Consider the following 20,909-nt stretch of genomic DNA (forward strand, 5'->3'; position numbering starts at 1 on the left):
GATTTTCGATTCGAGACTGGTTTGATTGGATGGGCGCGGGGATATATCGCTCCGTACGTTTTACTCTTTTTTTTTTTTTTTTTTTTTTTCTTCTTCCGGGAAGCGAGACCTTGGGTGCGATGGATTTTGTATCTTTTCATCCAACTTCGGGAGTAATTAGCGTGTTTTCTCTTATCATGATTATTGTATACGCGTATACATATATATGTGTGTATAGTCGCTCGAGCCACCTCGTAAACTTACCCTCGTCGAGACAGAATTTCGTTTCGCACCGTTCAAAGTTATACGAAATCGCGACAATATTCACGCTTAATAGTTCAACGCCGGTAAATTCGGTGAATTTGTAACGCTGACAGTAAACGAGACACAATGTAATATATATATATATATTGTAATGAAACTTTCCCGCAGCAGAGTATGAGTATAAGATATACCTCCATTGTCCGACGAGATCCCCGCAGGGGACGGCTCGCGGAGATCGAGCGCCCAGATTATTCATAATCGATCGTACAAACATCTGTACACATTGTATCCTTAAATGTATATATACATGCTTTGCGTGCATCACTGTTAACCGGTTTGAAGGTACACGTATATCGATGATAACCCGATTGATTCGTCACTGAAAATGTGAAAATCACACTCTATTTTGCACTACCAGGTACGATTTTTTCTTTTCGGTACAATTTACCTCGAGAATAACCATTTCGACGTACAGATTTCGTTCTGCACAACTTATACGCATAAAAAAAAAAACAACTATCTCCAACTTTCGGGAGAAAACGAAAACAATCGAATCCCATGGCGAACCTTTGTCGGAGCATCGTATAGGAGGACACTCGTGACCTTGCACTCCACGCCAAGTGAGCGCTTGAAAAACGAAAGTCCTCCCGCTCACGTATACACCTCTGCGGCGAAATTTCGTGCGTAAGTATATGAGTATATGATGTTCCGGCTCACACCCATCGGGTGGCACACTGTTATCCCTCATTACGCAAGAGGGCCAGGAGTCTGCGGGTGCGTCTCCCGAGTGAAATTTGCGGTTGGGACTCCCGTTGTTGCTGTTTTTTTCTTTTTTTTTTTTTTTTCCATGTTTGTCACGGAAGTGGCCCCCTTTCGGGAATCACCTCGCCGCTGCTCTTTTCGTATACACTCCGCAACCGGTATAACGATTTCGTATTCGCCGCGAGCTCGTCTCCGCGCAACACTTGCGATATATATACGGCCGTGAGTCGACGAGGAGCTCGATGCACTTGTTTTTTCATTATTCCGTATGAAAAAAAAAAAAAAAAAAAAAAATTGAAGATCAAGATATGAAAGTTTGTCGTCGGGTGTCGCGCGCTGATTTCTTTTTTCCTCGCCGACCGTAACGCGTACACACTGGCGTGTTCCAGGTTGTGTCTTTGGGATTGCGCAATGGACGCGGTTACGGGAGGCGCGAGCTCCTCTTTAGCACCGTTTAAGCCCCGGTGCGAGAAGAAAGTTCATTTAACAATGATTGTCGCCAACGAGCGCGTGTCCGAGGATTGCGCAACGCGCCTCCTGTTTTTTTTTTTTTTTCTCTTACCATCCGACGCCCCTCCCTTAATTTTCGCGGCTCTACGAGCTGACAAAATTTTAATTTTCTTACGCTCGCAAGGTTGATTGTTGGGCAATGCCGCACGAGAACGACACTTTGTGCCGTACGCACCGTAAATTTCACAAGCGCGCGTACAAGTATATATACTTGACTGGATCTTCGCGTGAAAATTGCATTGTACGGGTCGTGTGCATTGTGCTTGGAATAAAACCCACAAGAGCGACAATCACGCATTGTTGCTGATAATGATTTCTAGAGAAAAAAAAAAAAAAAAAACAAAAAAAAAAGACATAGAGTCACCATGCAGGTGCATTTACACGGGACAGGAAGAGATCCATCCGTGTGTATGTGTACGAGGGAAACAGCGGGAGAGGACGGCAAAAACCGCGAATGCGTGTATACTCTGTAATGACGGCAATTTTCCGCGATATCCGGACGACGACGCTTTACGCAATCGGTCTTATAAAGCAGATCGTTTTATTTATAGACGAAACAAAAAAAAAAAAAAAATGAATTCAATTTGCTCCATCGACGTAACTTTTCCTTTTTTTTTTTTTTTTTTTTTTTTTTTTTTTTTTTTCTGTTTACCTGTTGGTTTTCGCGGGAGATCACTCCTCCGTGGTGGTCCAATACTGCTTTGCAAAACGACCTTGTACGGCTCACTTTATTGGCTTTTTTTTAAATAAAAAAAAAAAAAAACTTTTGTCATCACCCGCGAAAATTAAAAAACTGCAACGGATCCTCGCGTCCCTTTAACGGCTCCTCGAACCACATTGGTCCACATCACTCGTCGAATCGAAGGAGGAGAAGGAAAAAAAAAAAAAAAAAAAAAAAGATTCCACGAGAGAGAGGACCCAAATCGCACACCACACGGGAGAACCGTCGCGTTACGGGTGGCGTGCGGATATAACTGCGGCGCGGCGAGTCAGACTCTGGCGCGCGCGTTCGGCAATCCTATTGCACCCGTCTTTCTCTTCCTCCGTCCCTCTTTCTTTGCTCAGCTCAACCCTAGTGAAAGTAAGTATATTCTCTTCCTGGCGCAAGTCGCGTTGTACATGGTATATGTATATACACCACTGGCCAGCCGCGCATTTGCTTGGCCTTCCGGGCTCTTGCAGCTCCGTGCAGCTGATGGTTATAGGTGTACTTTGTGTAAGTGGTAGTGGTGCTCCGCCGTCTGCGTTACCACATCACCAGAGGACCCCCTACACTTATACGTTTGGTCTAGGAGATTTCACGCACGGGCGCCCCGAACCTCCCCCTACTATCAGGGGCTCCAGGAGTGGGTACCTATATACATCTTACCTACCACCGCGTGATCTCCGGATTTTCAAAAAGAAACTAGTTGGTTTGGCTTGACGTGTTGTACTTGTTGCGCGTACGTATCTGCTTTGGCACTTGAAAGGTCTTGTCTCGTTGTTGTTGCTTTCCAGAGGCCGTGAATTTTTCTCGATTTCGTGACTCGGCGCACGAGCATCAGCTCACTTACAACCGATTTCGAATTCCCGCCTATAATAGGCATACACAAATACCTACCTGCCATTTGAATATATTATTTGGTCATTGTTTGCTACTTGTACTCGCAAAAGCTGGTTTCTTTCGCCACGAGAGAAATGGAATTTATTGCTAACGTGTACGAGTGTTTTCGGTCGCAAGTGATTGTTGATCAACTGCGGGATGAATTTGTATGAAAAAAAAAAATACATTCTTTTTGTTGGTAAAAATCCAATGGCAGATGGAATAATCAAAAACTGATTTTTTCATTTTATTTTTTAACATCATTTCTAACTAAAATTTGTTTCAAAAATTCTTTTATCTCTATTATTTTACGTTTTCGAATGAAAATTGGCACAATATAATTGGCTCGTTATTTAAAATCCATGTGTGCGTAATACGCCGCAATAAATAACTTTTTTCGACATGTTTAACGAACGGAAATAAATTAAAACATCTCGTTTGGAAAAATATTGCCAAGTTTTGAAAATTGACTTTTCATTATGGTAATTAAAGTAGCAGCCGGCGAACGCGAAATATAACAAACTACTGTTTGATAAAATTACCGATATGCATCTCGCGATAACCGAGCGCGTAAATAACAATGTAGATAAAAAAAAAAAAAAAAACGTAAAAATAAAGCTCCAAGCCCAACCGCACAATTAGCGATGATTTCCTTTTTACGTAACAATGGGATCTCACGTACGTGCACCGGTATCATACCTACTACTTTTACTTTCGTTCGAACGATCTTTCCCTCTCTCTCTCGGACGAGTTTACTTATCGATCGCACACACACGCTCAACCGGTGCGAGTCAGACCATTTCGCTTCTTTTTTTTTTTTCTCACGCCCGTGCGTAACGATCCTCTCAAAAGGATCTTTCTGGCTGTCGCGAATTCCCAACTTGGGTACGTCCAACGCCAACTCGCTAACCAGTTCAGAAGTCTTTGATCCCTCACAGCTATTCGTCGCGCTGATGATGCTTTCCTTTCTTTTTTTTCCCCCTGCATTCCATGAACAAATATGAAGATGAGAGATATGAAGATATTTGCAATTGTTACGTGATATTTTTTTCTGCTTCTACAGAGGGTCCGTGAGCGTGTTTTTGGGTTTCGAAATATTTGGTGTAAATTAAATTGATGATGCGAAATTGATGCGAAATTTGTTTCGGTCGTACGTCCCGATAGAAGCTAATGGCTGTTTTGAAAAAATTGAGGTTTTAATGTGGCCAATGAATACGTCTATTTTTAAACGTAAAATAAGTTGTTTTTTTTTTCAACGCGGAAATTCACCTTTACACTATAATTATAGGCGCAAAAGCACACGACGCATCTGCTCGTAAAACTAAAAAAGAAATCGACTTTATTGATCATTCGGTTAACTCGTACGGTGGCGGCTTCGTGAATAGTTAAATCAATTTTTCTTAATATGGAAAAAGTGAGTAACTATTTATAGATTTTACACTAGAATGTCGATAAAAATTGTGAAATAATCTTCAACTCGCATTGCTTTTTAAATCATGAAATTATAACTTTATTCGTTTCATGAAATTAGATAGATTTTCAGAAAAATTCGTCTGAGTTGTATAAACTTTGACACAACTTGCTCATGGTCTCATTGTTTATTTTTGTGTTTTATTTCAGGAGTATTCATTAACTCAAAGAGCAACTTTATTTTCGGTCTTTTCTAAAACTTTTTTTTTTTCATCTCAGTTGTCTATGCTCTCCATAATATAATTAATGCTGATATCTTTGAGTCATTAGCACTGTTTACATGAATCACAATAAAGACATTATCCTTAACACGTGAATCAGATAATATCAACGTGTCGTAAGATTAGGATCAAACGCATGGATTTGAGTTTTTTTTTTTTTTTTTTCTTCATCTACATAACAATGAGTTAAAAGTTGTCAATTAAAAACCTGTTTACAATCTATTATGTGCTCATTATAACTTTCGATAACCCGATGATCTTTGGTACCTAAGAAACAACTCGTTGAATCAAGTGTAATAAAAAAACGCAAAATTATCGATCATAGCAAAATTCAACTATATGTAAAACTTACATCATCTTACACGCAACACGTATTATGTACATTAAAAAATTATTACAAAACGTGCGATGCCTATACGCGCTTATATGTACATGCACGTCCATACCATCGATGCATTACACAACGGATGAGCAATACCCGATACTTAACAAAATGACGAATCAATCGTTCGTTTGATCAGTCGAGAGTGTACTTACTTTCACCAAATAACGTATATTGTCGGCGCAAATACAGCCTCTCCTTCTTTACTCTCGAAGTAGTAAAAAAAATAACAATTTCGCTATCTCATCCTTATCTTCGCTGACAATAGTCATTCCCGTTCCAGATCGTAAATTCCCCTCTCCGAGGTATTCATACTGTCTCCACTTGAAATAAATTTTTTTGCGTTGCCCAGCCGGCGAGGTCATTGAAAGTGAAAGAAAATCGCAAACCGATTTGGACATTTATCTCTCTCTCTCTCTCTCTTTTTTCGTATGACGACACTGTTAGATACTTATATGATTTACGAGCGAGTGAGAGATAGAGATGGTGGGGTTGGTGCAGGTAGATCTATGGCAAACGACGGCGCGAGGCGCGTTACTCCCAGCGAGGCTTTATTTTCACTTTTCTGGATATACTTCTGCGCACCCATACTACCTTTTAGTCCAACAATTTCTTGGTACTTGCACAAATTTTGTTTAATCGTTTGGTTATCGATTACTTGGATTTTGTTTTTGTTTTTTTTATTACTTTTAAGGAGATATTAATGTGTTTCTCGCATTGTTTTTTAACGAGCTTTTGATATCGATAGTTGAAGGAAAGTTAATCTAGCCTCGATAGTAGGATTTCGGCATTTTTATATGACTTTATCGCAAAGTTCAATGTCACGTAACGTCGAATACAAATGTATCATCATGGCATTGTAAAATTAAAAAAAAACTTCGACGCTGTTCTATATACATAATTGCGAAATACAAAGCAATACCAAGTGATTGAAAAAAAAAGAAAAAAAATTGTTAAACAAACGCAATTTTTCCACGCCAGTAAATTCATTGAAACGTCACTATAGTCGCATCGTTGACTTCATTACGTCGCTCATTAAATCACATCGAACCGCGTGCTTTGTATCGCCTTTCTCTTTTCCGCGGCTACCTCCCTTTGTCAAAGTCAACCTATCCGGACAATCGTACAATCTCATCAAGCCCGCTCTCCTTTCCATTCGCATGGATCCTTTCCACCTCTACTGGTACACGATGCCAAAAGGAGCTCTAATTAGTAAACGTCAGCCGAGAAAAGTCCGCAAGATTATCTCTTGGTCCGTCGGTTTGGCTCGAAGAAAAGCTACATTTTCACTCACATTAACCAAAACTCCTCCGCAAAGGACCAAAGTGTCGTGATTCTCTTCACGAAAATACACCTCCCAACCGACACTTCAGCGAACAATGAAAACATAGCCGGTCTTTTCTCTACGCCCCATCGAATTATTAAGGGGTATGTAAGGCATACATACGCATAATGTATGTATAACGAATACCCATCAAGCGAGTCATTTCACCTAATGGCACATTGCTCGCACTCCATCCCGTACGTAACGGGAAATAAGAAGAAAAGAAGAAAAAAAAAATAATGGTAAAAAAGCTCGATTGGACGTACACACACACACAAACACACGTATGAACGAGCGAACGAGGGGAGGATGTCATGTTACGTGTTCGGCTCTTACGACAGAGAGAAAGAGCATGTAGGTAGCGGGGCAAAGTGACCGTCGCCGTGCGATAACGGCCTATTAATTTCTTCGCCGTATCACTTTCTTCCGAGCCCCGTACACATTTATATACAAACACGCATACATATATACGTGTTTGCGTGGCGGAAAGAGAGTTACGCCTATAGCCGCGCTCGTACCCTTCAATTATACATTTTATACCGCGCTCGGACGTCAAGCTTTCCACCTCTGCATACGCATATACAACCAATCTATTTAACGAACCCACTAACCACCGTGAATATTTATTAATGCTTTTTATCGATTACTTACTTTGGAGGAATTAGGACGCAAGAGAGAGAGGAGCCTCGACTCGTATGATTGCGAATGATGAACGTTGTCCTTTTTTTTTTTTTTTTTCCGATCGGACGTATGCGTATCGCGATTTTGCAAGTATAATTTTATCTTCCGCTGCACTCGTTTTAGGATGTAAAAAGCCCCCATGAACGCGACATTACCGTAAATCTCGGCTGTGACGTTAATCGAAAACGAAAGTCGAGACGCCGAACCGTACACATTTTGACATTCAAGATATATACCACATACCGATTTCAGATCCACGAGTAAAAAAAAGTCCTTTGATCGAAATTTTTGTCGTTGATCCGATGATAAATTTAACCACGCGAGGTGTTATTGATCTGTCGCACTATGGACTCGCACGCGCCAACTGCACCGTGTTTGGGTCGGGAAATTACAACTTTCGCAGTCATTACAATGAGACGTGTATGTACACACTTGTGCACCCACCAAACGTCGAATCATTATTAAATTCAACTCGAGAGTTATCAACTTTTAATCTCTGCACGGAGAGTCCAACTTTATTTCATTGCTCTTCATTACTCCTATGGCCAAAAAAAAAGAAAAAAAAAATATGTATACATGCCGAGATGTGTGTGTGTATACAGCCTGAGAAAATCTTACCACCGCCGTGTACTTTCTGTGTCCTGCATAAATATAATCTCTCCCACGCTTCTCGTGGACCGCGTATATACAGGTGCACACGCGCGCGAGAGAGCGCATAGCGGCAATTTGCATCGGGTTTGATGCGGCGGGGAGAGATCCGAGCGACGGGTGCCGTACGGAGCCGGCAGGCATTGAAAAGTACCTTTTTTTTCGCGAGTCCTTCGGTAATGACCGTCTCTCTCTTTCTCTCCGGTAATTTTATACCCGTGGATTGACTGAAATTTGAAATTTCCTCGATGCATCGTCTTCATTATGTATGAGCGCAAGACGAGATGGTCCATTACAGTCACGTTCGAGCGCCCATATATATATCGCTCATATCGTGTGCTCGTCATCGGTATAGATGCAATTTCGTGCGCACTATCGATTTAGTGTTTTCTAAAGAGACGCGCAGCTATAATGGGAAAGCTCTGTGTTGGTACAGGCGGAAGAGAGCCTCGTTCTGAGAATTAGATTTCATTAACGGGCGAGATTAAGCGTGCGGTAAACGTTGACTGGTAGCTAGATCGATTACCCGCGTTTTTGCACGCGTTTGATATTTTACATAGTACATACATATGATATACGATTTGCTACGTACAACAAGGGTCATAAATCATTTGAAGAGTGACGTTACTGCTTCGAATTTATGTACCGTTGAAAATGAAAGTTTGGTTTAATGCCCCTTATAAAAAAAAATTTAGATTCAAGCTAATGGACCATAAAAATGGGACTTGGAGTTACTAGGTGGTTGGGGGCTCTCTGCGTTGATGTGCTCTTCTTGCTTGAAGGTGGTAAAAGATTTTTAGAATGTTTATTTTTTTCGAGCAAGTTTATATAAACTTTGATATACAAATCAAGCATCTTGTGATTTCTTCATTTTCGTTTGGTACAAGAAACACCTCAATATTGGTTTCGATTGGTTATTATTTTTTTTTTTTTTTTCCTTCAAAATTTATTTGTAAAAAATATTTATGTACAGAGCCTTGAGAATTCACGCATAAATAAACGTATTAAAACTTGTTTGTGCAAGTCAAATCGGTAAAAATCGAACAGTTACACATTTTGTACACGTTTTATTTACACTCGCACACCAAAGTCGAGAAAAATATTTGTAAGTTACTAGACAAACTAAATAACAATGTACACCACGTCAAGCACCGTAAAACTTCTTCCTTAGCAACAATCATTCAACGTAATTGTATTTACACACACATAGATTGTGATCGCATTCACGCCACTTACAGATTTTTAACTGTAAATTAATGTTACAGACCAATCACAATCAATATAGTTATATTAGTATAATACGTTAAACGTATGAAAACTAGTTTTTTTTTTTTTTTTATTCTTCCACGTTTATTAGTCAACCGTAAATAGCCCGCGCAGGATGACAAAAGTACGTATAGAGAAAGCGACCGAGCGCCGCGAGAGTATCGAACGGAGCTCCTTTTAAAAGCCAGTCGTAAATCAAAATAGAATAAAACTCCCGGCTGATACATCACACGGGAAATTTATCGGATGCCTCGGCTTTTTGCGCGTAACTTTCAATATTCATCGGCGCTGGCGTGAGCGCCAACTCGGCCGCAGTTACGAAAACCAGTTATGTTTCGTTAAAATTTATAAATGGCATACGTATAATATATAAAGGCGAATTTCTCTTGTGGTAATATTAACAAAGTATCGATATACACATTGTACATTTATACATCGACAGAATCGGTAAACAAAACAGCTCTTTTTTTTCCTTTACTACAATTATTTCCACCTTATGCGGCTAAACTGATGAAAAAAAAAACGAAGTATATGCACGGCAGTATGTTACATAGCGTTGACCATATTTTGATAATCAGCCAAAGTCCATCCGTTCCACTGGATCGAAAAACCACACGGTAAGGCTGATTGATTTGCTACCTGCCGCGAGCGGAAGCTTCCCGCCTCAGCATTTTCCAGTCCTCCTTGATCATGTCGCTCGCCTTCTCGCCGATCATGATGGTCGGGGCGTTCGGATTGCCACTGACGATCTCGGGCATGATGGACGCGTCCACGACCCTCAGCCCCTTGACCCCGTATACCCTGAGCCTCGGGTCGACCACCGCTGTGGGATCACCCCTAGGGCCCATCTTGCAGGTGCCCGTCGGGTGGTAGATCGTAAAGGTAAAGTGCCGTATCGCGCACTCCCAGTACTCGTACGTGTCGAAGGGAAAACGCTGGCAGCCCGGCATCTTGATCTTCAACGGCCGCGAGCCGAACCTCCGGAAAGCCGAGGAATTGGAGACCCGCATGGCTATCCTGATCCCGTCGACCAGCACGTCCATGTCCTCCCTGTGGGTGAAGTAGTTGGGCACGATCTCCGGGTGGACCATGGGATTGCGGCTCTTGAGCCTCACCCAGCCCGAGCTCTTGGGTCGCAGCAGGAGGGGCAGGATGGACCAGGCCTCGGCCTTTTGGATGGGCTTGTACATGGTGTTGTAGACGCTGTCCCTCAAGCCCGTGATCTTGCGGATCTGGTCGCCACCGTCGGAGCTGATGGAGCTCGGGGCAAAGTGGAATTGCATGTCGGGGAAGTCGCCGGACGGCTCGGCGTGGCGGGTGTTGACGAAGGCCAGGGCCTCGACGCCCTGCGAGGTCATGGGGCCGCGCTCGTTCAGTATGTACTCGAGGAAGACGGCCGGGGTCTGGAAGCGGTCCTTCTTGAAGGTGATGGGGTCGTCGATGAGGAAGGTCAGGCCACCGAGGCCCACGTGGTCCTGGAGGTGCTCGCCCACGGGCAGGTCCGATATCACGGGGATGCCGAGGGCCTCGAGGTGCTTCCTGGGCCCGATCCCCGAGAGCATCAACAGCTGGGGCGAGCCGATGGAGCCGCTCGACAGGACGAGCTCGCGCCTGACCCGGGCGTACTGCTTACGCCCGTCGCGGACAAACTCGACGCCCGTGGCCCGCCTGTCGTGGTTGAGGATCACGCGGGTCGCTTGGGCATTGAGGGCCACGTGGAGGTTCGGCCGGTTGCGGACCGGTCGTAGGAAGGCCTTGGCGGTGGAGCAGCGGCTGCCGCGTCTCATGGTCGCTTGGGTGATCATGAAGCCGGTCTGGTTGGCCCCGTTGATGTCGCGCAGCCCGTAGCCGAGCTCGAGGCCGGCTTGGAGGAAGGCGATGGACAGGGGCGTGCGCCATGGGGTCTCTTGGACCGTGAGGTAGCCGCCTGTCGCGTGGTACGCCGTTGCCGCCAGGTAGGGGTTGCGGTTGTCCTCGGATTTCAGGAAGTAGGGCAGCACGTCCTCGTAGCTCCAGCCCGGGTTGCCCAGGCGCTCCCAGTTGTCGTAGTCCCGCCTGAAAGTGGATTCGGGGACTTTTGAGCGAACGAAGACTATAGCGTTTTTTTTCACTTTCAATTTCAATCGGCCCTTGTTGCGAAATAAACCATTACCCCCCCCCCCCCCCAATGACTCTTTTTTTCCCACCCTTTATTTAATAAGAAATTTATTTTTGAACTACCAACAACCAACACGTTCGTTTTTATGTTACAGGTACGTTCACAACAGCTTAACTATACCGTAGGTAGTTGCGTGTGTTTAGAAAATTTTCCACGGCCAACGCTTGAGGTACTCTGGTAAGTCGAATATATACTTCTATGTAGAACCTGCAGCGGGTATTTATATATCAAATCTTCCAAACGCAACGAATAATCTCTATTACTGCTGTGTTATCGTATACGAGTGCAATGCAATTTTGTACATTTTTTTTTTTTTTTTCTCCGCGTAATCAAACGATTGGACTTTTAACAAAATTTTTTCACCCACATGGTGTTACTCTTTTACGCGAGGCGCAAAACAACAAAAATTTCACACGATTCCCGTCGACTTCCTCCACACGCCAGCCACCTAATGAGCTAATTACATAATACAAAACGTAAAACGACCACCGCCGTGAAGTGTATACCATTACACGTGTGACGACGACCGGACACGAGTCTGAAGCTATAGCCAGTGCTTAAATAACCCATATAAAAACTGTTTATTTCGTAAGCTATACTTGACATAAAAATGTTTTTTTAAAGCGAGAGTACCACTACTTTGCGCAAATCGGACGCTACAGCTTCAGACCCATCAACCGGAGTCTCGCAAAAGGCGATTCCTTCAATTGACCGATCGCGCAACGCAACCCAAACTTCCGAGCACACCCCCGCACGCACCTGTTGCCGCGCACGTAAACCATGGCGTTGAGGACACTCGAGCCACCCAAGACCCTGCCCCGGGGCCAATTGCACCGGTCGCCCACCATAGCCAGACAGTAGGCCGAATTGCTCGGCGGCTCGGTCTTGTACATCCAGTCGAACTCGGACAGCTGCATGTACCCCGTGAGCGCCGGCACGTCCGACACCTCGTTCTCATCCGGACCGGCTTCCAGGAGGAGGACCTTCCAATCCGGGATCTCCGACAGCCGCGAGGCCACCACCGCCCCGGCCGAGCCACCCCCCACTACTATAAAGTCGTACGTGCTCAGCAGCTGAAAATACAACAATTGAACATTCCATGGAGGAGGAGGAAGATTTTTATTTGGAAAAAAAAAAAAAAAAGACGAACCTGTCGCTGGTTGACGGGGTGCGACTCGGGGTCGATGCTGCTATAGCGGAATACCGTGAACCCGATGCCGAGGAGCGGCAGGAGGCTCCAGCCGACCCACGCCGTGGGCAGCATCATCTTGGCTCTGCTGATGATCTATTGCAACGACCTACTCGCCGCGCGGCCTCGACGCACTCGCTCCAAGCTACGGGATGCATGCGGACGAGGATTCAACGCCGGCGTCTCTCTGACACAAATAACATAATATAAATATGTGGATGTATTAATGGTGTTGCTCGCAGCTTTTTCGATGTATACACGATTTGGGGGATTCATCAACTCTGGCTTCCATGGGCGGGGGAACGCCGGTGTTTTCACTTTTTTCAATTAACTTTGAGAGTTTACTTTGGTACAACCGAAAGAGGTGCACATTTTGTCAGGCTTCCACCACAGGACTCGTGGGAAATTTACTTGCCACGACGTACCCATAGTCTCATTTCATCTACGGTGGTTACACCTACTTTACATCATAATTAAATAATAATATGTGTGACGTACGTATAACTTTGCAGGAATATTTGTAGACGTATATTAATTATTTTAATTACCGTTTCGCGAACTATGGAAGGCGTATGGCGTTTTTTTTTTTTAAAAGAACATACGGTTTACTTACTCGCGCGGGAAAGGTCAGTGTCGGTGTGTGTCCGCAATCCACGCGTCTCGAGTACAATAGCGCGTGCTGCTCATGAGCGTAATGTACATAACGCGAGACACGGTAATTAGTCAAGTCAAATGAATGGTTTGATCTCACTGTACGTTAAGTTGATTCGGGGCGTTTGACGCTTTTTTCGTTAAATTCCACGCCCAATTCATCATACAGATCCAAAGACTTTTTCAAGGACTTTTAAATGCGTTTGCAAGAAATTTGTGCAGCAAAATCTCCTTGATCGTAATATTAATTCACTGGTATAATTATTCGTTTTAATGACATTAATTTCCATGCACGCGCACACTATAATGTCACTGTATATGTGCGTGCATGTGCGGACTTTCAAAAGCGAAACTCTGGCTTCGCGAGTAAAAATAATAATAATAAAGTTAACATATACGTATATTTGTGTCGGATAAAATAGGTGCTAATTTTAATAAATTCAATTCATAAGAATACTTAATGTTCCAGCACTGATCGCCGTGATATATACATGACATATATATATATATATATATATATACCTGTATACACGAGGAGAAACTTGATTCGGATTCGTTTGAAATTCGTTGCACGGAAAACAAAAGCTCACGGTGGGAGTAATAATGAAGGAAGAAAAAAAAAATGGGGGGAAAACTTTGCGAGAAAACCTCCGACGACGACGACGTCATTCCCATGATGTTGGTTGTCATACTTATAAAGATGCGTTTCGCAACTTTCTACCGCGTTCCCTCGAATCGACGCACAGGAAAGCTAAATATGTCAAACGCTGCACGGTGTACGTTGTATATTGTTCTTTTTCGTTTCTGAAATTTAAAATCGTAAACTCAGTCTCACCGATGAGTGTAAGGACGAGCCGCTGGTTGACGCACTCTCGGAGACTGGGATCCACCAGCGCACGACGCATTCCTCCTTACGTGCCTTTGCTCAGCTGGGCGGAAAAAAAAAAAAAAAAAAAAAAAAAAAAGTCACCCCGTGTATAAAAAAACACTTTGCCTACACACGCACACTCCGGCGGAGAAAGAGAGACGAGACAAGAGAAAGGAAGCCGGCACTCGGTGTGCAAAAGTGTGCATATACATATATATGTATATCTAAGCACGGGAGCGAAACGAGCCGCCGCTCGGCACACTGGACTCGCGTCGAGTGAAAAGCCTCGGCCGAGCGAGCGAGCGGGTCCCCGGACTATAGACGGAGAAAGACTCAGCGCCTAACGAGCGACGCCGATCCCCCGCACCACTCTTCGACGGGGCCCCGCTCGCGCACACGCTGTGTATACTTATATATATATACTCGAGTGATCTGTTTTTCCTCCCCCACCCCATATCGCTCGAGCGCGCGATTTCTTTTACTCCCGTCTGCCGAGCAGGAAAACGTCCCAAGCTTCCTTGGACACTGGAGGAATCGTTTGCCCGATGTGTTGACTTTGCACGACCCCAAGTCATATGGTGGGTAAACACAGCTCTCGAGTATATTATGTCGGTCCACAAGACGTTTCTTACATCCGCACACACTCCTGAGATTTCGTAAGATGTACTATATGCGCAACGATGACGACTCGAGCGAGCGTTTGATAAGCGAAAAAATTAATTTAAAATACCGATCATTACCGGAATAACGAGTTCTGTATATGCCTCGCGTGTTTCGACAAAGGGTGTGTCTTGATCCGAGGAATTTCGTTTTTCGTGTATAGGTATATATACGGCTAATTTTCTGAATCCATTATGAAACCGGTATCTCTTTGAAATTGCGGTAAATTCATCGCGAGTGTCCTTTTGGAATGGACGTACTTTGCATGGGGGAAAATGGGAGTGGAATCATGGTTTTGCCAACAAAAGTCACATTAAAATGCAAATCCATAGTCGGTGGCTCTATGTAATACCGGTTTGCGCGATATTTTATGCCATATAGGCAAGGTTCACACACATATATTTGTATCTACCCAAAAACACATAAATATATGTAACAACAAGATGAGCGCAACGAACGAGTCATCTCCTCCTGTTCGAGCGCGTTGTTTTGCAATGTCTGACAAAACAGTAATTTTGGGGTCCGCTTTCACCTGTGTGCGGTGCAATTGTCGAGTGGGTTTTAAAAAATTGAGTAAATCCCAGTTTGGCTACTGTATACTCTTAACCGTGCGCTGCTGCGGTGCATCTGTTTAAATCTCTCTGTGTACAGTAATCATCTTTATCGGTGTTGACTACTTTTTGAACTGAATATACAATATTAAGACAATATTATTAGATATTACAGAATTAAGAAATGTTAAGATATCGCGATTTGAAATCAAATGTTTCAAATCCTTGATTATTTTTTTACAAATTGTTTTTCCTCTCAGATCGTAATTCATTGGTTTTGCAGGAAACAATGTTTTCAAAAAAATCAAAAAAATAACCGGTGTACAATAATGCCGATGGTAAGATATTTTCGTTGACCAGTAACCATGTACAATCTTGTACAAACGAGCCAGTAAACACCCTCAAACATTTTCTTCGCTACCTACACTACTTTTCCCGAGTATTGCTATCGGTATATTTTGATCGAAAAAAAAGTCAGTCCATCAATTGTACTTCTGCACCGGCCACTCTGTAACTCGCTAAGCGTATCGCATCGAAATCGCACTCCTGACCCAGTAGTCACTCGCATCGGTCGAGGAAAGCAGGAACTATTACCTCAAGGCCGTTTCCCGTCCAAAAATACCTCGAACTTATTTTCACCGGTACGATGAACTTTAGGCACAATCGGTGCAACAGTTGATTCTCGCGTGCACAAAAAAGATTGACTTGTCAACTTTCTCCGCCGAGAGCTTCCCCGTGACCCGCACGCGCGTGCCCCCTCGCCTTTGACGATGTACTCATTTTTCGATGCGTCCCGGGACAAGAAGCGATCTGTCAATTTTTATTGACGTCTTCGTCATGAGCGGCGATCTGCTGCGTTGGCCGCCGCGCCTGCACGCTCGCCCGGCCAATCAGTGAAAGTCTTGTTTTCTCTTTATTTTCTCTCGCTCCGCTCGCGTTTGTAACACACGGTGCATCCATTTGTGTACACGGAGATTCAATGTTATTTATTTAGGAAATTTTTTTTTTTTTTTTTTTTTACCTCTTCAGGAGGTCCCTTTTTATGAATCTTAAAAAACGATGTCACTTTTGCACGCAAATGTTATATACATCTCCATACTCATACAGGCATTAGAAAAAAAAAGTATGTCTTGCAAAAGTTGTTATTAGCTTAAGGAGAAAGCGATTATTCAGCCAACCATCGGAGGTATCCACTCAAACGAAGAACAATAAACCGCGTATTGATCTACTTGAAGAGAAAGAGAGAACAAAAAGCGTTCGTTTAGACGAGTTTTAAAAATTTCTCGCTCTTCTTTAGTTGATGACAAAAACTTTACATAACAATGTACTGTCGCAAGGAATTCTCGAAAAATCAGGCTCACTTGCGTGTGTTCGTACAACGAGGCAATTTTTATGAAATTTACTTTCTTCTGTGCCACAGTAACGAAAAAAAAGGTATCTTATTAAAAGTGTTAGAAAAGACAAACATCGTTTCAAGCGCGGACCTCCATTCATACGTAAAATCCGTACGACCTTGGCACCTAACTTACACGCGCACCGATTAGCCATGGCAAACACCTCCGCACTTTCCCCAACGGCTCTGAAAAAATACCACCTGCGTCGAAAAACATTTTTATTTCAATTTCCGTCCAAATCGTTAGTGCAAACGTACTATTGTGACAGCGTTGGTATACAGCACGCGGTGGAAAACAAAAAAAAAAAAAGAAAAAAAGAAAGCAATTTGTCACCGTAATTTCAAAAGATGTACGACCGAGTTTGTACGCGCATCCATCAAAACGCTAAACGGAGGCATAACGAGCAGAAGCCGCGACGAGAACCAAAATTTTTACCCATTAGATAATCACATATTCCGGTCACGCGAGCCGTGAAAACCAAACCACCCAGTGGCAGCTTATCTTTTTGTTTTGACACCTGTATCGAAAAAAAAAAAAAAAAAAAAAAAAAAAAAAAAAGATACGAGTCTAATCTTGTATAATAAACACCTTAGACACCTTTGAGCGATGACAACGCCGAAACAATCTCCCCGCGACATCTGATCGAACGGAGTGTTACGACGGTGACGCAACGACACGCGGATTTTATCTCGACGATAGTGATACCTCTCGAAAAGGCGTGGGCTCCTCTGCTCCGTCCTCGCACACGCATTGGCAATGTCTTCCTCTTCTCTGCTACCATTAGGTATAACGTATAGCTTTCTCCTTGCGACGTGACTTGTAAATGCACTTTGGCTCGCCAACGCCGGGCTTTTACGATCGCGATACTCATCAAGCCCCACCCACTCGCGATAATTGACCTGAATTTTCAACAATACGACATTATTGTGTCTCATTCCCAGTCATTGGCCAAGCAACTGGGGTATACAATTGCATGGGAGGTCGAGGACATGTACCCTGTAAGTGATGATAATAATATACATATGAGAGCGCGATCAAGGTCGCTGACGCGTGTCTATGTATCATCGTGGGTGAAAGTCGAGCCTCTGTCGGTTTCATCTCCGATTGGATATGTTGAACGACGCCCCCGGCCACTTACTGCTGCTGTTATTGCTAATGTCTTTTTTTTTTTTTTTTTTCTACCCGACAGGTGCTCGAGCCCAGATAATCGAGGGCTGAGACTCTCTCGGTGTCCGACTCGAGTGTCATTAGTCACGTACACTTTGTTATAACGATATACTCGCGTCGCGCAAACGTCAAATTTGGATTGAATGTGATTAGTAAGCGCGAATTGATCCCTACAAAGGAGCAAAAAAAAGTGAAACGGGTCTTAAAAAATTCACTCGGGTGGTACACGGAGGGAAACGAGTGATTCTATGCGGAGAAAGGGAGACATGTTCCCAAAGACCTGGTCGAAATGACAATGGACGATTGCAGAGTTGCCGAGTATTTTCCTCCGTTTGCTAACGCGACGAGTGTCGTCCTGATCTTTGTTTTCGACACCGCGTGTGTACGACATGTAAGTACATTTACGCGGTGGTCAAGTGTTTTCCGGACTGTACACCAAAAGTCACGTATATACACGCTAGAAAGACCTTTTTTTTCGTACTTCACGTGTTTGCTTACTTTACGGAGGTGAAGTGCGTTTATGGGAGGTACAGAGGTGACTTGTGCTACGAGCTCGTTTGTCGATGGTGCTTAAATAATGCGTGGCTCTGTTTGCACCGAACAAATTTAACTTGGCCCCGCTCGACTGTCGTTCTTGTACAAATGTTTGGGCGCTCTTTTTTTTCCCTCAAATTATTTTCATCCGCGACGATTTTTTTTATTTTGGTGCAAATCGTTGTCTAAACTTTCAGTAAAGTAAATAAAAATATGTAGTGCAAGTACTGTGAAAAAAAAACAATCATTTGTAATTACAGATGTCTCTCGGAATCGGTGAGCTTTCACGATTCGAAAGGATAAGGCACGTCTCGTCGGTGCTGTATCTCTCGAGTTTCAGCTTCGGTGCGTTACCGATCTTTCGTTCACTCTTCAATCGAATAACTGCCGGTTTCGCATCTAGATCGCGCTTCGTCGTTGAAAAAGATTTTTTTTTTTTTTTTTGTCTTTGAGAAAACTGCATGGATTTTATGGTTTGGCACTGCTCATTTGCGGGTTGCCGAGAACTTTCTAAGCTTTAACCGATCTACCGTCGATAAAACAAGATTCGAGCGATACTTTCAAGCGATTCTCGTAGATCGCGCTCCTTGTACGTATAACATATTTGTCGAAGCTTAAATGATTTCTGATATTAAAACGCGACTATTTGAATTTATCCCGTGAAACGTACCGATTCTTCGTCGAGGGTTACCTTAGGAAAATGCGCCTCGGAACAAAGCCTCGGAAGAGAGAGAGAGAGAGAGTGATATCTCTGGCTATACGTGTAACAAAGTTGTGAAATCTCCATGGACACAGAGATAATGATATCGCAATGCTATCGCCCATCCAAGTTAAAGTAAAAGACCAAACGCATGTTCAAATATATACCTACACGGTCGGACCATTTATTTCCGCATCACGATTCGCTTTCTCACGTAAAAACCGCAAAAATCTCTGTTGTGCACACTGGCTCTCGTTTTCAAAAGGAATGGGTAAATTCTCGCGTTGTTCGTTGTTGCGCAAATAAAAAACCTCTCCCCCGCTTTCTTTGTCGCGTCCACGCAAATATTGGGCATTGATTGAATTTTATCTTACCAAAGATACCACGTTTTGCTGGTAAAGGCTTTTCATCCATACATGTAAGGTGATATTGTTTGGTCAAATAAATAAATTAGTAAATTGTTATTGTTTCAGAAAATTTTTTTTTTTTTTTTTTTAATTCCTTGAGAGTAATCAATTTCAATTGAATTCCCAGTCGCTACAAACATTTTATACAAATTAGATGAAATAGTAAATGAATATTCTGGATAGCAAAAAAAAAGGTATGGAAATTTATTCAAGTAACATGTACTCAATCATAAGCATTGATATAGTTCATTTCCAACGACAAAATATACGAGTGGGTTTTTTTAGCGTTTGGTACGAAAATCTCCATTTCTTGCCATTCTCGATCTCCATCACTCAGCCTTGGTTAGTTGTTTGTGCACATACCTACTACATAAGAGATCAAGGGCAGAAATCATTTACTTTTATGTTTTTTTTTCGCTAAAACTTGTTTTGCTCTGTTTTTAAATAGTATCTGAAAAGAATTATAAATCATTAATTCGTGATGAACTATATCTCGATGTTTTTTCAACATCTTATCATACGTACCTAATACGTCTTCATTTTTGATTATTGTTTCATTTATTCGACTAAAGAAAATAAAATATAGTTTAGTGTTGCTGCAAAAGGTTTTATTAAAGGAAATTTGTTCACTTTTATCCCATTAATTTCGCGTCTTTAACCACATGTATTTAACAACGTGTATACATATCTGATTAGATCCTTCAACATAATTCAAAATGATTAAATAAAAAATACGATAAGTAACCGAATTCATTTCTAAATAGCATCATTTATTTTTACTTCATCGAAACATCCACTCTCACGTATGCAATGCGTACTCTTAACTTTGCCGTAATTTTTTTTCCTCCCTTTGAATGTAAAAAGCAAACCCGACAAAGAGCACTATAGCTCATCAGGTATCTCTTAGCGTTAATGAAAACAATTACGAAACGCATTTCCGCATCGCGCCTTTGGAAAAGCCTCTTCTGGCCGTCACGTACCTCGCTACTTTTCACTTGCGCTCGGACGCGCATATACATATAAATCACAGAGGATATTTCACGGTGACGTCACGCGGTGACGGCTCATTACACAACGCGTGCACTGCACGATGACAAGTGAAATTAACTTTCCCGAGTCGGACGGAGAAAAAAAACCATGTGTCCTTGTGTACAGGCGGCTTCCGCTGTTTTTTTTTTTTTTTTTTTTTTTTTTTTTCGTGCCAAAAGTGTATTCTATGCAGTCTGAAGTAACGCTGGTATCCAGGGTACTCGGCGGCGGCTATATTGACGGATATCGGTAAATTAGTTGACAGAATATTATATTATGGTAAGTTCCATGAAATATAGCTAAAACACATTTTTTCATAAAAAATGGAAATTTGGATTTTAAAATACTTTGTCGTTTCGATTGATCGAGACGAATGAAATGATTGCTTTATTGCAAGTCTTATCGAGTAAAAAATTTTATTAGCCATAACAATGTTTCATTGCATGTACTTTACAAATGCTTCGTTTCGTGACCCCTTGCCTTACGGCAATCAGCAACTGTCGGCTGTTGAG

The 20,909-nt window shown here is 42.7% G+C and overlaps 2 protein-coding genes across 2 annotated transcripts in view; one reads left to right on the forward strand and one right to left on the reverse strand.

The window, feature by feature from the left end:
• The window catches only part of Flo2 (flotillin-2), a 105,686-nt gene that overhangs the window by 18,559 nt on the left and 66,218 nt on the right, over window positions 1–20,909 (forward strand). The gene's annotated exons all lie outside the window — the stretch shown is intronic.
• Window positions 9,725–12,514, reverse strand: LOC106635910 (glucose dehydrogenase [FAD, quinone]). The gene is made up of 3 exons (XM_014348104.2): window positions 12,398–12,514; window positions 12,007–12,320; window positions 9,725–11,144 (listed from the first exon to the last, which is right to left on the reverse strand). Exons 1-3 carry the CDS (start codon window positions 12,512–12,514, stop codon window positions 9,725–9,727), a joined length of 1,851 nt encoding a protein of 616 aa, XP_014203590.2.

This window comes from Copidosoma floridanum, unplaced genomic scaffold, assembly GCF_036245765.1.
Source record: "Copidosoma floridanum isolate Cflo_tuat_1 unplaced genomic scaffold, Cflo_Japanese_pri ptg000009l, whole genome shotgun sequence".
Lineage (NCBI taxonomy): Eukaryota > Metazoa > Arthropoda > Insecta > Hymenoptera > Encyrtidae > Copidosoma > Copidosoma floridanum.